Source organism: Rhea americana, unplaced genomic scaffold (genome assembly GCF_003343005.1).
Source record: "Rhea americana isolate MKP2758 unplaced genomic scaffold, rheAme1 scaffold_101, whole genome shotgun sequence".
NCBI classification, from domain to species: domain Eukaryota; kingdom Metazoa; phylum Chordata; class Aves; order Rheiformes; family Rheidae; genus Rhea; species Rhea americana.
In genome coordinates this window covers 2,349,033-2,365,500 of record NW_028185051.1, presented here as the reverse complement: position 1 = coordinate 2,365,500, position 16,468 = coordinate 2,349,033, and the positions used below count along the sequence as shown (strand labels likewise).

The 16,468-nt window shown below is 38.7% G+C and overlaps 1 protein-coding gene across 1 annotated transcript in view; it reads left to right on the top strand.

Annotated features, from left to right (window-relative positions):
- The window catches only part of DSCAM (DS cell adhesion molecule), a 391,004-nt gene that overhangs the window by 316,094 nt on the left and 58,442 nt on the right, over window positions 1-16,468 (top strand). Inside the window, exon 23 of the mRNA XM_085305248.1 lies at window positions 11,295-11,448. Within this exon, the coding sequence (XP_085161374.1) occupies window positions 11,295-11,448 (154 nt within the window). The remainder of the gene's footprint in view (window positions 1-11,294; window positions 11,449-16,468) is intronic.

The following is a 16,468-nucleotide window of genomic DNA, read 5'->3' as shown; positions in this document are numbered from 1 at the left end:
AATMGAATTTAGATTAAAAAATCCTCTGAGCCAACTCACAACTCACTTTCCCACTGCATATGACCCCCATATTTTCCTGCATCTGCATCCAACTCCATGCATGACCTAGCTCCTCATGACCACACATGATGGTCCATAAGTCACTTCCCTCTGGGTGCCTTATCACATCTGTGCTGTTCATTGGCGCTGACCTGCTACAGACCCTTGCCATAGGACACTTGCCACAGTTACTCTGCTCAGGCCTGATGAAAGCAATGGACAGTGCTAGCTACTACACCGTGAACTTCCTTCCCATCCCATCACCATACATTTTTCTAGGAACTAGTGTTGCTGTAGCTGCTGGTGGTTTGGCTCCTGCTAAAGATACTGAAGTGGTTTAGCTCCTACCTGGTTGGGGGGGGAGGGGGGGAGAGGTGCCTTCTTTGGCAGCTTCTCCAGTACCATCTACCTTAGGTTGTAGATGTGTATTGGCAGGGCTTTTAAAAGGGCTGTAGAATGTGAGGTTTAGATAATTTCTGAAAAGGAACTTCATGTTGCATTTAGCTCAATATATGATGTAAGTGTCTAGAATAGATCACTAATGACACCAAGCATCCAATGGTTTGCCAGTCTGGGAAACTGTAATTTGGGACAGGTGAAAAGCAACACACACACACACACACACACAAAACAAAAACAAAAACAAAAACAAAAACAAACAAAAAAACATGGTGTGTCCTGAAGGTGTGACAATGAAGGTTAAGAAACAGGATTTCCTGCCACATGAAGGACTGAGAAAGCATTAGAACCGGTACGGAAAACACTGTGAGAGGTTAAGACATGAGGAAGGGTAGAACAACTACCTCATTCAGGTGCTGGTGAACAGGATGGTGTCACTCAATCAGCAATACACATGTTAAAATCTGTTTTGYTTTCTTGATTAGAAAAGTGCAGATGTCATTGTTGGGTTTTTGCAGGCAGAGCAGGGAGTATTAAGCAAGCAGTGATCCATTGGTCAGCCAGTTATTCCCTGACAGGAGCAAACACATTAAACCAGTTTATCCTAATGTTTCTATGAAGCAGTTAACTAAACTGTGTATCAGTCTTCTGCTTTCTCTATGTAAGACTGGAGATTAATAGAAAGGAATCATGTCAGTAGAGCTGCACTATAAAAGGATAATAGCTGGAGACTGCTCTGCTTCTGAGTGATTTTCCTTTTCAGGGTATTGTCAGTTGATTCTTATCTTTGTTCCACTCATATTAAGATGTGACCTCACTATCTCTCTCTGATTTCCTGATAGTTAAAAGCAGAACTTGTTTGGGCAATTGTGCATAGAAAGAGTTGAGAYGTGAAAGACATACAATCCTGCCAATGACCTAAAAAGTCATAGAAATTTTATTGGAGTCTTTCYCCTGTCTAACTAAGGAAAAATCTTGATAATATTCTAATACATTTGTTTTTTCCTGGGATTTTCACATTAGCTAGATCAGTGTTTGGTTTCARTTGTGGTATGCACATTTTGACTAGCTAGTTTATCATTTTTAAACTTTCATAGAATCATAAAATTATACAGGTTGGAAGGTATTTCCAGAAGTTATCTTGACCTTCACATCTTCARCCAGTTCTTCCTTGTTTGTGAGTATCAAGCCTAACAGAGCATCCCATAGTCAGAGAACTGTCTTCAATACTCTCCAGAAATCTCCCTTGTGCCCAGCCATGTTTCTCTTCTGGCAAGTCATGCATGAATACCGAGGCTTGTGCTTTTGACACTTTCTCTAGCTCCCTAAAGAAGGCTTCATCTGCCTCCTTTCCTTGATCAGGAGGTCATATCAGACACCTATTGCTACACCACCAGTGCTTGTCTCTGATCCTTACCCATAAAGTCTCTACTGGCTGTCACATGCCCCAGGACAAAAGTCCATGCATTCAAGCCACTCCTTTACAAAGAGTATAACCTGGCTTTCCTATTCTCCTAACCATCTTTCCTGAAGAGCCTGTATCCCTCTACTGCAGCACAATTACCATGACAGCTATCCCATCATGTCTTCATAATCTCAACAAGATCCTATCCCACAAAACACCAAAAGGACATTTKTTACAATTTATTACTGATATCCTATCAAAAGCATACGCAGTACACACTGGTAGTTGCCCYGTGAAGAGGAAAATCATCTTTCCACTATGTCTGCAGCTTGTACACTGAAGGTAGAATTCACTTCAATTGACTTCAGCCATCTCAGGGAGAAATATTTAGTCTGTGTCTGGGGTCATCAAGGCCTCTTATGCAGTCACTGAAAGAAAGAAGCTAGACATCTGAGAGAAGCTAATGTGTCTCCTTCCAAAAGTGTTCCTTCTCTCTGTTCACTCTGGAGACAGTATGTACAGTTATCTTGAACTAGGTGTCTAATCTTTAAACAACCAGACTTAGCTGACACTAGTTTCCAGCATCCAGATATTTTCCAAGCAGRTTTTTCAGGCAGACACAAGTTTGTTTTGATTTTGCACAGAATCTACCCAAATTTTTACTCAATGTGGGGAGGCTTTGCATTGTATTGTCTGATCCCCAATCTCTCTCCAATTTTAAAGACTTGAATAAACCTCATGAAAAATATATCATAAGCTTATAATTGTAAGTAGGAACTGAGATTTTGTTGCATTGTAAGGACTTCAGTGATTAAAGGTATGCTGAAAGTCTCTCTGAAGAGTGGAGAGGTAACTATTAGAGGTGGCCTAAGCCAATAAAGTTACCATTGARTGGAAGCTTGTTTAGAGTCAGCAGAATCTGTATGGCTGAGAGTTTAAAATCTATGTTCATTGATTCAGATACTACGAATGGTATTTATCACTTTAATAAACATAATGTAAAAATTACTATATAGGCAAAGTGACCATTTCTGGTCTTTTTATAGCATAGAACTATTTTATTGTCTTTTYTGTTATTTGAGAAACTTATTTTGAATGGTATTTACAATATGCCTTTTTTAATATGCCACAGTTGTGCTCTTTATAGCTTTTTCATAGATATTTCATGGCTTTGTTACTGGTTCTGAAATATAGCAGATTCATTCTTTTAATTATTCTGTCAACTTTACATTTTTGCTTATCTTATTTTTGTCATGGTGTAGATCTCTAAGAGAAATTTTAAATGACAGTATAAATTTAGTGCTGCTGATGTGCTGTTCGATACAATTTTTAAAAGATCTCCTTGTAAACTCCTACTAAAACCCATTTGATATTGATTTTTTCATAAAGCTCTGGTCTTGTCTCATGACCTTGTTTCACGTATAAGTATATCAATATAGTCTAACAGTAAGTCCTTGGCATTGGTTTCAGTATATTTCAGCAGATGTGAATTCATCACATTCCCTTCTGTAAGGTATAGAAGACTAGATGGGGTTACACAATTTGTGATTTGACTGAAATGCTCTGTAAAAGTCTAATGACTTGGGGACAGCAAAGGAGCCAGGAGGGCCAGCTGACAGCCCAGCTGATAGGCATGATCATCTGGCTATGACTGCACATGCTGCTTCCTTCATCATGAACCCTGGAAAGCTCTCTGACTGCTATGAGTTGTCCCAGATGAAGGCTGTGTATTTGCATTTCCTGACCTTGACTACATGGAGTACCTGGAGATCTGGGCAGCAGGCTGTCTTCTGGGCCTAGGCCCTGCAAGTGGGTTCCCAAGATTTTCCTCCAGGTGGGAATGCAGGAAGCAGGCTGTACAGTTTCTGAAACATCTGTTGTTTATTTTCCAACATTTCTGTTCAGTAAAGAATTTTTAAAAAGTAAAATTTTACATGGAAACTACATTTAGTTTTCTGCACAGCTTCTGTTTACAGCATTTAGCTCCAATAATACTGAGTAAGAAGTAGATGTAATGTTTCAAAACATGGGCCAAAACAGCAAGATCTGAGCAGAAACCAAATTATATGACCAAATGGTATCTAGGGTCTTACTGAAAATGGTGGGACAGGACTGTTGGTTGTTTGCAACTTTGACAGTCTATGCATCTGAGAAAGGAAGCAAGGCAAATGCCAGCAGACTTAGAGAAAAAAACAGTGGTAAGTGACCTTAGGAAGAAGTCTATGGGAGGGGTTAGATATCTTTAGGGAATTCACTGAAAGGGTAGACTCTGAGGTCTGGCTACTCTAATAAGGGGCATGGGGACTTGAAGTCCATTCTTTATAAATACAGTATTATATCCATTTCCTGTTAACCCAGTTTACTTCCAGGTAGAAACAACTTGTCAAAGCCCAAGTACTAGGTAACTTGTCAATCCAAGAGACTCCAACATCATTTCCAGGAACAATGAAAACCTAAGGTAGACTAGGGTAGACCATTCTGTGATGATGATATGAAAGAAGATGGGGCTTTTTTTTTTTTTTTTTTTTTTTTTTTTTTATAAATGTAAAAACTTAATTACTGATGTGACTCAGTACTTGTAGTAGGCCACATCTATACTGCTGCATAAACAAGGGCCAAGGAGAGGCCGCTGGTTCTTCTAACTTTAACTGACTCATGTCCATACTGCTTAGTACTAGCTGCTCTAAAGCAGATTTACTTTGCAGAGAGTTATTTAGAGAAGTTCAAAACTAAGCCAGAGATTAAACTAAAAGGCAATGTACACAATTAGGGGCAGAGAGCTCAATACACTTCCTGGCTATCTCCTACTTAGTGTATATAAGTCTATAGGGAAGACACTTATTGAAAGCAAGCATTGTTTCACTGAGACAACTCAGGATAGATACAAAACTGATAGCTACTCAGTGGGAGGCTACAAAGCTAGCGGTTCATTGTTGTGAGTAGGATGGAGAGGCTTGGGTATCTCTCAAGTCCACTTYTGTTTGGTGTTTTCGTTAGTAGCCTGGAAAATGAAAGTGCAAGTATTCCTATTAAATTTGCAGCAGAAATAAGGTAAGGGCTTTCAATTATATTGAGGACAGAACTAGAGTATAGAGTGATCTCAGCAAACTGGAAAAGCAGTCTGGAAAAAGTCAGATAAAATTTAGTATGGGTAAGTGCAAGGTAATAACCTGCTGCTTGGATGCAGAGTAGAGAATAATTGGCTAGATTCTTCAGAAGAGGATTTGGGGTTATTATGCATCCCAAGATGAATATAAATTAGTTTATAATCCTGTTGTAAAAAAGAAAAAAACAACAAATGACAAATTATGGGATTATCAAATATGGGTTTGGAAATTGCATTCAACACTGTGGACCCATTGTAGGCAGTCCAAAGGGTAGCAATGGATATTATTAGAGAAACTGTTAGAGAAAACTTAATTTCTAGGAAGAGTAGAAAGCATTGCTGTTGTTAAGTCTGAAAAATGATAAGGGCACTGGAACAGGAAAAGGAAGGATAACTCTTTATGCAGATTAAAGATTGGTGCAAAGATGAAAGTAGAAATCTATTTTCCATGTGTCTAGTAGAGTGAAAAAGAAGATAAGGGTTTAAACTGCAGCATGAAATGCTCAAGTTAAACTTTAAGAAAACTTTCTAATGGTAAAGTTAATAAGGTAAGTTAACAATTAACTAATAGATAATAAGATAAATTAAGCATTGGAATAGGCCATGCAGCCTAAAGAATGGCAGAATCTCCATTTAATACAGATCTTTAAGATCACGCTAGGGAAACATATATCTGAAACTGTGCAGATATAGTTGAACATGGCTTGGAAAAGAAGTATAAACTTTGGTCAACTCCCAGTGTCTTTCCAGCCCTATTTTTAGATAAGTCTGTTGTCACATTTTACACCCAAATTCATAGTGAAAACACACATGCCACTGTAGCTAAAATATTTTTTTAATTTTCAAGCTGAGGCACATGATATAGGGTAGCCATGCCATATCCACTCTTAATTCTTTATACACACCATAAATCTAAAGTGTATCTTCTATCTTACCATGAAAGCCTTTATTTGGCCTTCTCTGTTCATCCAAGTTTCCTCACAACTTGCAGAGAACTAGAAGACAGAGATTTTCAGTGCAGCTGTCTTCTCTCAGAAATTGCGTAGATGTGGTTGTAGGTAGGATAAGAAAGCCAGTCATCTTCCAGTTCACAGCTGTATACCTTATTACCTTAACTATCTGATTGTCTGGAAAACTGTTACAAACATACTTTTCTTCTAAAGCATCCTTCTGAAGTTCTTCCAGGCTGGATTAAAAACAAACAAACAAAAACCAGCTTGAGGGTTCTGAATTTGTGCACCTCATCTATCTAATTATTTTTGAAAGGAGTCAGAAATACYAGAAGATAGCGTACTATTTCAAAGCATATAAAGCAATATACGCTAACAGAGATGAATTTGCATCAAGAAAAATGATGCTACCTGGAGTGGCTGTTCCTCAGCCTCTTTTGCCTTTACCTGGTTCTGTGAAGCAGATTGACTGCATCCTAAGAAGAGCCTTTGATTTCATCTTATTCTGCATAGCTCTTGTTGGCTTTTCAGAGTCTTGGCCCTGTTTGTGCTTCTTCRACAATGAGCTAAAGAGAGAAAAAAAAATTAACCCATCATCTATAAGATGAATAAAAAAAAGTTGAAAAAGATACCTTGAGCAGGTATGTTACTTCTTTGGGATAAAGTAGCAGAAAGTGTTTTATACTGGCACATGTGACAAGGTAGCATTCCTTTAAAATATTTCTTACTTCAATTGTTCAACCTTCTCTTTGCTGACAAAGCTCCCCCCCCCCTTTTTTTTTCCTTGTGTAGTGAAAGTCTCCGGCATGTTAGTCTAATTGAAATGACAGGCAAAAGTTAAAAGTAAAATTGATTCTTTGTCACTGGAGCATCCCCAAGTGTTTGAAAGGAAATAGTAGCTGAAGAAAGAAATGTGTGTTAACCATTTAGAAACCAAAATCTTTTGTGATAGCACTTTGCCTTAAGAAAATAAGAAGCACTAATTAAGTGAAGAAATGTTTACCAGATCAAATTAATAAATGAATTCAATGAATAATTGAATTTATATTTGAAGTAACTACAGCTGCAAAAATATGAATRATGTGGATTCTCTGAGGGAGAAAGAAATGAACTGAAGACAAGGCACTTAAAAACATATTAGAGAAACAAATTGTGTGATTCTTCCGTCTTTGGAGCTCCAGAAGGAGAGCTCCTCTGCTTTGATACAACTTTGCCTGCTCTTCCAGCTGACTGCATTGCAACCAGAGAACCAGGGCCTGTGCTCATGAGGCTACTTCCAGTTGTCTGTAGAAGACCTCATCTACTCCCTCTTCTTGATCAGGTGGCCTTAGTAGACACCCACAACAGTGTCCCCCATGTTGGCCTGCCCTTTAATCCTTACCCATAAGCTCACAACTGGCTGTTCCTTCACCCCTAGGCAGAGCTCGATACATTCCAGTTGCTCTCTCACCTAAAAAGCAACTCCACCAACTCGCTTCCTGGCCTGTCTTTCCTAAAAAGCACATAGCCATCCATGATGACATTCCAGTTGTGTGAGCTATCCTACCATGTCTCTGTAATCGCAATGATATTATGACCTGCAACCACACACAGATCCTGTTTATTCCCCATGCTGCGTGCACTGGTGTACAGACATTTCAGAAAGGTAGTTGTGCATGCAGGTTTCCCGGGAGGGGTACAAGGGGACCTCCCATAGCCACRTCTCATATGTGCATCCCCAGCTGCATGTACCCACTGGAGGCCTCCTGACTTGAGCTATGTTTTATTGATTACCCTGCCTTTATAACTCTCCCCTTCTACCATCTTTCCTCATTTAAAGCCCTTTTTACCWGGCTGRCCAACCTGTTGTCAAAGACACGTGTGCCCCGCTGAGTGAGCTGGATCCCATCTCTCCTCATTAGTTGTTGATCTTCAAACAGGGTCCCATGATCACAGAAACCAAAACCCTGTTGCTGACACCAGCAGCGCAGCCAGTTGTTAACCTGAATAATCCATCTACTCCTTCCTCCTTAYTGRCAGGATTGAGGAGAAGATCACCGGGGCTCCCATRTCCTTGACCACCACGCCCAGAGCTYTGAAATCCTGTTTGATCGTTTCCAATTTGCCCTCGGTATCATTAGCACCCACGTGAAAGAGCAGTAGAGGGCAGCAGTCTGACGCGTGGACAAGCCTTGGCAGTCTTTCAATGACATCTTGTATAGGAGCCCCTGGCAGGCAGCAAACCACTCTAGACAAAAGACATCTTTCTCTTCTGCTCAGCTGCTCACTGTGTCCCAACCATATGATTTCAAACAAGTGTGCCAGCTGTGTTTCGTGATAAATGCTGAAGCTGTATGTCAGTGCCTGACTGTCCCAGGCTCTGCCACTGAAGAGCTGAATAGTGAGAAACTTCCTGCAAGAGATCTGCGGTGTTGGAATGGCTCCCAAAGGCAGCCATATATTTCTTTCATTTACCGTGGGAGTCTTGGAAAAGTCACTGTTAATTTAACTGGACTGGTATCTTCTGACAAGAAACCTTGGCTATTTCTGATCATTGAGCAGTAAAGAGATCTGTAATGGTTTGCTGTTCTTAAATGTTCTATCCCTGTTCGATATTTGTATGTGTTTTAGAAGTAGATTGTGCTTGATAGCTGTATTAATAAGTAGAAACTAAGRCAGAGACTAAGACAGAAGACAGTCTAGCCTGTCTGACTTTCAAATTAATCCTCAGAAATGCTACCTTATGAATATTAAAAGTCAGCCTCCTGTGCCATGATCAATATATTAATTTTTATGTATGACCTCACAAAGATCCAGTCTGTCAAGCAATGGGCATTTGTCCAATATTCTTGTGCAAATGTCAATACAGATGGTTCCCAAAGCTCTCTGCAATATTTCACGTAATAATAGATGTGTCTCTGCCTGCACATATCAGCACATACGTGTAGTATAAACCCAGGCAAGCACTTTCTAAATGGGACAAACTGACTTGGCATTATGACAGTAGAAATGAGATTGGCCAGAATGCACAGGGAGGCCCCTATGTGGGCTTGTGTTGACCCAAGATAGCATTAGCTGAGGCAAACCATTCCCCCAGGAAAGTTAGTGTCCGTGGAAGAAATAGGATGTATTTAGAAGCAAATAGAGAGGAACTCGTGCTAGATGAACTGCAGTCTGGCAGATTAGCCAGCCTGATTTCCAAAGAGGTCATTTGTCTGTTTTGTTTCAAGGACTACTGATCTGAGAACAGAAACAATGAAACATCACACTGCCCACGAGTGTTAGGTGGGAATGGGTGGGACTTCGTAGGGTTGAGTCACTGATTTGCAGGTTTTTATGGCTCATGTACTGCTGTTTTATAAATCGGAATTGCCCCATATATCACTGATTGAGTACCAGTGATACAGAAGTCTTCTTCTGAGGTATAAACTCTCCTGCAGAATGAAAGACTAACCTAGCAATGCTTTCATAAAATAACATTTCTTTRTTATTACTGATACTTCTGTTGCTGATATCATCGTGGCATATCTAAGCTGGAAAATATACCCTTTTAAAGAAGCATMTAAAATAACACAGTATGATCAGCATGAGATCAAGACAAGGCAAAGTTGCATTTAAAAATAACAGCTGGKACCCTCAAATTAACTAGACCACTAATCTGCTTGTAGCATACATTTGTATAAAAGCAGAGAATTACATATTTTAGTCAACAGGTGCATTAATGTGATGGAGTCTTATTCAGCTTACTTAAATTTAGATGTCTTCAGTATAGACATTTATGTCCGAGCTAGTCACCTAAACACTTCCATAGCTGATGGAGAAATACAAGTATTTCTAGGGCATGATTCATCTCGTTGTACTGCGTGTCTCATATRTAGGCCGACGAAGCTTGTCTTAGAAGTGTCCATTTCTTTACATGGTCTCTGAAGGGAATCAAGGTGACTAGCTTAGATGCAGATGTCTTCAATGTAGATTTCAACAATGAAATGGGATGAACTCCACCCTCCTCATTGTCTTCACTGCTATAGGAAATGCCAGCTCAAGAACAGAGAAATACAATGGTCCATCCAGTAGCTGAGACTGGATACCAGTTCATATTGGAGAGGTGTTTAATGATACCTGAGAAACAACCCTAATTTATTTGGAATTCACTTTGAAAGACTATATATTGAAATGCTTTCAGGTCAAACTACCTTTTGAAATGCTAATCAAATTAAATCGACCTTTACCACTGGCAGATATTTGTATATCAAAGAGCTTTCTTCCATTCTTTCCGTCACTCTAAATCAAGTTTAGATTACACTGATGCAGTATTTTTAATGTAGATTCCCAGTAAAATCATCTTTTCTGTGTCATTAATGTTTTGTTATTTTTAGCCTAGTATTAGTTAGCCATTGCCATCCTTAGTTAGTCTTCATTATTCATTCTAATGAACAGTTACTTTCCCCACTATTTTTACATACAAGTTCACAGAGCTTGTGTCAGAAGTAAAACTGGCTATGCTGAATATTGTAATACTGGTCAAACCTGATAAAGTTTCCCTTCTTATCCTACAAGAAGTAAAGCTCCCTGCAGATTATATGCTGAAGGGCACAAAGTCTATGTCTAATGGAGGAGGAATCTGTATGTTCCTTTGCACCTTGCCTTGCATAGGTCACTTTAAGCACACTGCATAATAAATGTCTCATCGCTAAACAATTGTCTTGTTTAGCAGCCTGTGGGTTTAGTTGCAGCCCACAGCCCAGGCACCTGAATGACAGTGGCAGAGTAGACTGAACTGACATTTCCCTGAAGTGCTTGTCATGCCACACTAAAGCAGCTAAATCGCTGAGATGACCTTCTGCAGGGAATCTTTGAATGAAAATAATTTTGTGATTAAACAAAGCTAGTCTCAGAGGAAAGTCTAGAAGTCTATTAAAATAATAAAATTTTATGCTTGACTTGTTGCATTTATTAAAGGGATAAACCACCCAATCCAGGGATAAGGACCACCTTCACAAAGGTTTTAGGTGACCAATGACAAATCTAGAATAATCAACTCCAGATTTCATATCAGACATAGGACTGAATCCTCTGTTGGAAAAAATAAAATAAAATTGGATGTCAGAACTACGCATGGTACAAATTTGTCAAATACGTTCACTTACCGACTGTGTAAAAATAAACAGACTCATAAAAATCCTAATCTGAATAAAAGCAAATTGTAAACAACATATAGACCCAAATTCACTGGGATATAAATTGATTGCAACAAGTTATTGTGTCTGTTCTGTTTATTGCCGTTCGCCATCTGTTTGAAGTAATTGGTACTCATTCGAAGTACCCTGAAGTAAYAGGCTTTGTAGCACTCTACTTAACAGTCTTTCTCCAGCTACAATTTGTTTTAGTTTGGAAACATTTGTCTTTCTCATCACAGGTAATCAGCGAGTTTGAAGCCTCTCCCGACTCATTTTCCTACAGAATCCCTAACCTAAGTCGGAATCGACAGTACAGCGTCTGGGTGGTGGCAGTGACTGCTGCGGGAAGAGGCAACAGCAGCGAAATTATCACTGTAGAACCGCTAGCTAAAGGTATGATGACAGCACTTTTTAAAGTAATCCAAAACTTCAGAATTCTAATTACTGTTAAAATTGGCAGGTGGTTTCTTTGTATCTCATTGCTTACTAGGAGTGGGATTTGTCAGGAGTAACTTCAGGTCTTTCCAAAAGTTAGATATCAACTCTTTGCTAATTGCCCAAGCTTTTGCTATAGTCAGCAGAGAGAGGAAGAATGATGTACTCCTCTAGGGGGTAATTGATCCCACCTACCTTAGAAGGAAATAAATTGCTTTTTGGAGCGATAAATTACTTCTTTTGTTGGGTACAGAGAGATTTCAGATGATGCCCACCCCTACTGAGTGTATCTCTCTCTTTTTTTATACAAGATAACTTCTTTATCATTCCTCTCCTTACTGATTCTCTCTTGTGTACTCCACAGGTACTATCTTCTATATCAAATGGTCTGATTAACATATCTAAACTCTGAGCAATTGTTCTCACCTTGCATTAGCTTTGAAATTTGCTGCTTCTATTTCAGATCTTAAGAAGGGATAATGTGCCTGAAATCTTGTATATTTTTTCAGCTATATTAGTTGTTCTAATAAAAGATATTACTTGGGCCCATACATTCTGCCTTACTATAGACAACATACTTATAAAAGTCTACCACCTTAGCTTGGAAATAGACACCTAACTTTTTAGATAGCAAGGTGAGGTGCATGGGGTCTTCATAACTGATCTTTTTTTCCCACTCAAATTAAATTATCACAGCAGTTGCCAATATGAATGTTTTGGTGTGCTTGTCCCTGGAGTTGCGAAGGTAGATCCGTTTGACTGACTTTACAGTTTCACAAGGCTGCTACTGCTTCAGTCATGTAGCTGATAATGTAATGAGGTAAAAGAAAGTGTCTAGTGCTTTATGATGACAGATACTTTCTTTAAAAGCATTGYAATTGCAGAACTTCAGCCAAATACCATCAACATGAACAATGTATTTTTTCTGCATGGAGAAGCATATGCCATCACCACGGGCATGCTTGCTGTTCCTAGCTATCTAGATGGTAGCTAACCAGTTTGATGATAAACTGTCAGATGGTGGTATTTGTAAGGTACAATTTTAACATCTGAAATAGCTTTTAAATGTGTAGGAGTTGCAGGCAGGATTCATTACGCCTGTGATGGGGACTTCCRTGCCTTTTATTTGCTCCTCCTGGAGGTCAAAGATTTTATCATATAGGATGAGTATTTTCCAACATTATTACAGGGAACTTATATTAGCTACGATGTTACTACTTTGTCTCACAGTGGAAGATCTATCAGTGATAATGTGGGGAAGGTCTAGCAAGGTAAATTGGCCTCAGCGAGAACCAATGAATGTTTGCTCCCCACGCCGTTACTGACAGCCTCTTTATGTCAACTTGGTAGGCTCACCTTCAGTTTATGCCTCTCTTGACATGTGGCATCTTTCAGAAGAGTTTTTTTCTTAGTGAGTACACAGAGTTGGTGTAGTGACCTTATGAATGACTAGAAGGCTATGAAAAGTCTGCAGATTTTCCACTGTTATACTCCTCGTAGGATAACTGCCTGCTGCATTTTGAACATTTGTGAGACCAAAGTTGGGGTTTTAAAAAGTAGATGAGGAGCKTAAGGGACATCTGAAAGGGAAGCCTCTGAAAAACGCCTCAAAGAAACAGAGCAAATATTTCAACATGTTTCTCTTTTAAGGCTGGCAGTTATGCATAACGAATGTGTGATGCACTCATATAGGAGTCAACAAAAATACATTGATACACTGAATACTTGAATAAATAATACACTGATACTTGAATAAAAACAGAAASAATTGGACAATAATATGGTGTAATACTAATAGATTAGGAACATAGGCAATCCTGGTACTGTGCAGGGGCCCCAACACATAAAGCACCAGAAGTTTACTTTCTCCATCTCTTATTTATTTAAAAGGAGAGAAGGTGTTCAGACAAGATGAATGCAGACCAGTGCAAAGTTCACAGMCAGCCAGATGAGTTGATCTGATTGTGAAGAAATACAGGATGTGATAGCTCTAGGATTGCCAAAAATAGAGAAATTACAGAAATTACAGTTCGTAAACTGAACAAGGTTTATACAAGCTGGAATTAAATCTGCTCCAGCAAAGCTTGTTAATATGATCAATGATGCCTAATAAATCAACTTAAAATACTTTGTATGAAAAGACCGGAGGACTTTAAGGAAAAGTAACTAATTACTTCAATATARACAAGTCAATGTACACAAGACTTTATTCTGAAGGACAACATAATGCATCCAGCCAATATTAGAGCCAGTAATGATGCTCCAATGTAAAATCTACATTAGCTAATGCTCAAGACAAGCCTGTTACAGGCATACTCTTTGGACTGAAAAAGTAATGAATAATCCGTTTGTGGAAATTGTGACCAGCACTAGGAATATGGATATGTAGCAATTTTATGAACCTTAGATATAGCCAGGTGAGAAATTATTATGTCGTATATGAGGTTTCCTGTATGAAGGCACAGCTGAATCTTTTAGAGAACTGAGAGAAAGTGGTGATTAGTGATAAGGACAGTGGACACACAGATGAAGAATAATGGACAGAGTTAATAGCCTTGAAGACCTTTCTCTCCAGAACATCTGAAGCATGTAACACATCACAGGGTTAGAAGCAGTTACTGAGGCAGATTTTTGCCACAAGGAACACAAAGGCTGGTTTATAGAGGGGAAGAAGTCCCCAGTGCAAAAACATTTTGTAGGCTATTACTGTGAAGTCATTTGCTTCCTTTCTTTTCCACTTACTTCACAGTAATGTCCATGTAATGATACCATCCATATAATGAGAGTTAACTTGGAATTGARTTATGTCAACTTAATTATAAGCCCCTTAATTCTCAATGTGAATGTCTAGATAGGGGGTTGCTATAAAATGGCTAGTCCAATTTAAATTAAAGCTTAATTCAGGTTAACATTTCTTTCTTTAGTGTCTCCATATCTCAGAACACATGGTGATTCCCTGTAATTAACTGGCAAAAGTAAGCTGGCAACAACAACAACCAAAAAAAAAAAAAAAAAAAAAAGGCAAAGTAACCACCACAGGAAGCAAAATTCAAACTCCATGATGTAAGCACACTCTGCCTCACTGAATCATGCTTCACTGCTGACTTGAAATTTCTGTTTTTATCCTATCAAATATGTCTAGAAAACAAGAAATCTTACATGAATTTTGTTCCTCTTATTTACTGACCATAGCTAATGGAGAAAGGCATATGCCAGTGACATGAAGACGACAGAATTAGGCCTATGGCCATCTGATCCTTTTGGGAGAACTCTTTGACTTTGCTTTAATGTTGAGTTTCCCCTGCTCTTGTGGTCTACTTGAACATAAATGTTGACTTGCCTTCTAGTCTATGTTGTTCTKTGTATTTAATGATTTTAAACAATATGTGGGTCTGACATGATACCACGCACACACCATCAGTCTGTTTCTGTAATGATTCATCATGCTGGAGTACACTGTATATGCTTTTGTTAGATAATAAGTAAAAGAAACTCCTGAGCCATGGTGTTCAGTGACAACTCTTGTATTCTGATTAAGTTGAGCTGCAGTGAACTGCCATAGTTCTTGTTCAGAGTTTCCTTGTACAATTTACCTTTAGAATCTAATTGTATCCTCCAGAAAAAAGATCAAGTGTATGATGGCTTCTTGCTAAGAATTATGGCTGTTGTGACAGTGAATATAGTTAATAGGATTCATAATTTAAGCAAACAAACATGCAGAAAACCACATTCGCATGMGAAAGTGTGCTGTTCAATGAAGGTACCTTGTTATCTTCAATTAATGACTGGCTAATTTGCATTATGTAGGAACAGACATCCAGTGCAATGCCATCCAACATAAGGATGGTAGGTAGCCTGTAGACATTTGGGGAGTTTTGATAGCAATGAGGTAAAGCCCTGTAGCTGAATTGCCTACACACTATGTAAAGCTCTCTTGGCTCAWAAGAGAGACATATGTGAGACTCGGGGTGTATGGCTTCAAGAATACCTATTATTATTTCAAATCTTTTCCTTTCAAGTGAATTTCACTTGGGATTTAACTTGTTTCTAGTTTTCTTTTCTTTTGTTTGTGTACTTGTTAGCAGCCTCAGAATAGTAGAAGTTAAGGTATACAGAAAATTTGGTGTTAAAATTTTTTATGCTGTTTTATCAACTCTTTGGAAGCACTCGGTACATGAAAGGAACAGATAATGGAAAGAAAGCTATGGGTACTTTCACCAAAATGCTGTATGCTTTTGTAATGTGCACCTCTGGGTTGTGTTCTGCGATCTTACCACTGTCTTATGCTTCTGTGAAGTTTGTGTTACTTCTGCACATCATGGTAAAATGAAACACACACAATATTAAAAGACATGCTCTGTAAGAACTGCAACAGAGCTACCATGCTCTGGAGATCTAGAATCCAGCCTGTAACATAAGGAAGAGCTCACTATTGAGATAACCATTAAAAATAAAACAAACAAAAATATGTTTGGCCAAAATAATGCCATCTCATGCTGAAGGCTTCTGTAGGATTCCTACACTAAAAAAATATTTTCTTAAAGTAATTGGTAGCAGTTGGAAATAGTCAAACCTTTTGAGCAATACTGGAGAAGTGGGCAAGGCAGGGAGAAAAGGRTTACTAGCTCATTTTAGGTAAGATTTCAGGCTCTATGTTATGGAGCATATATCTGCATTTGATACTTCATTTTATTTTGATCCCTGTTTTTAAATACACTACATGGAAGAGGAATTTGCCTTTCTAACGACCATTATTCAGAAGGTGCTGCCGGTACTTGGAGCAGTCCAAGTGCTTACAGATGCGTTTTGTAGACAGTCATAGTTGACAGCATCTTTTGCTGCTTTTAAAGATGGCATGATTAACATTAAACATCTACTGCAAAGAAATCCTGGCACCACTGAAAACAAATGAACCTTCTGCCCTAACTTCAGTGGAGTCAGTGTTTCACACTGTCTGTGCAATCTTTGGGTAGATTTG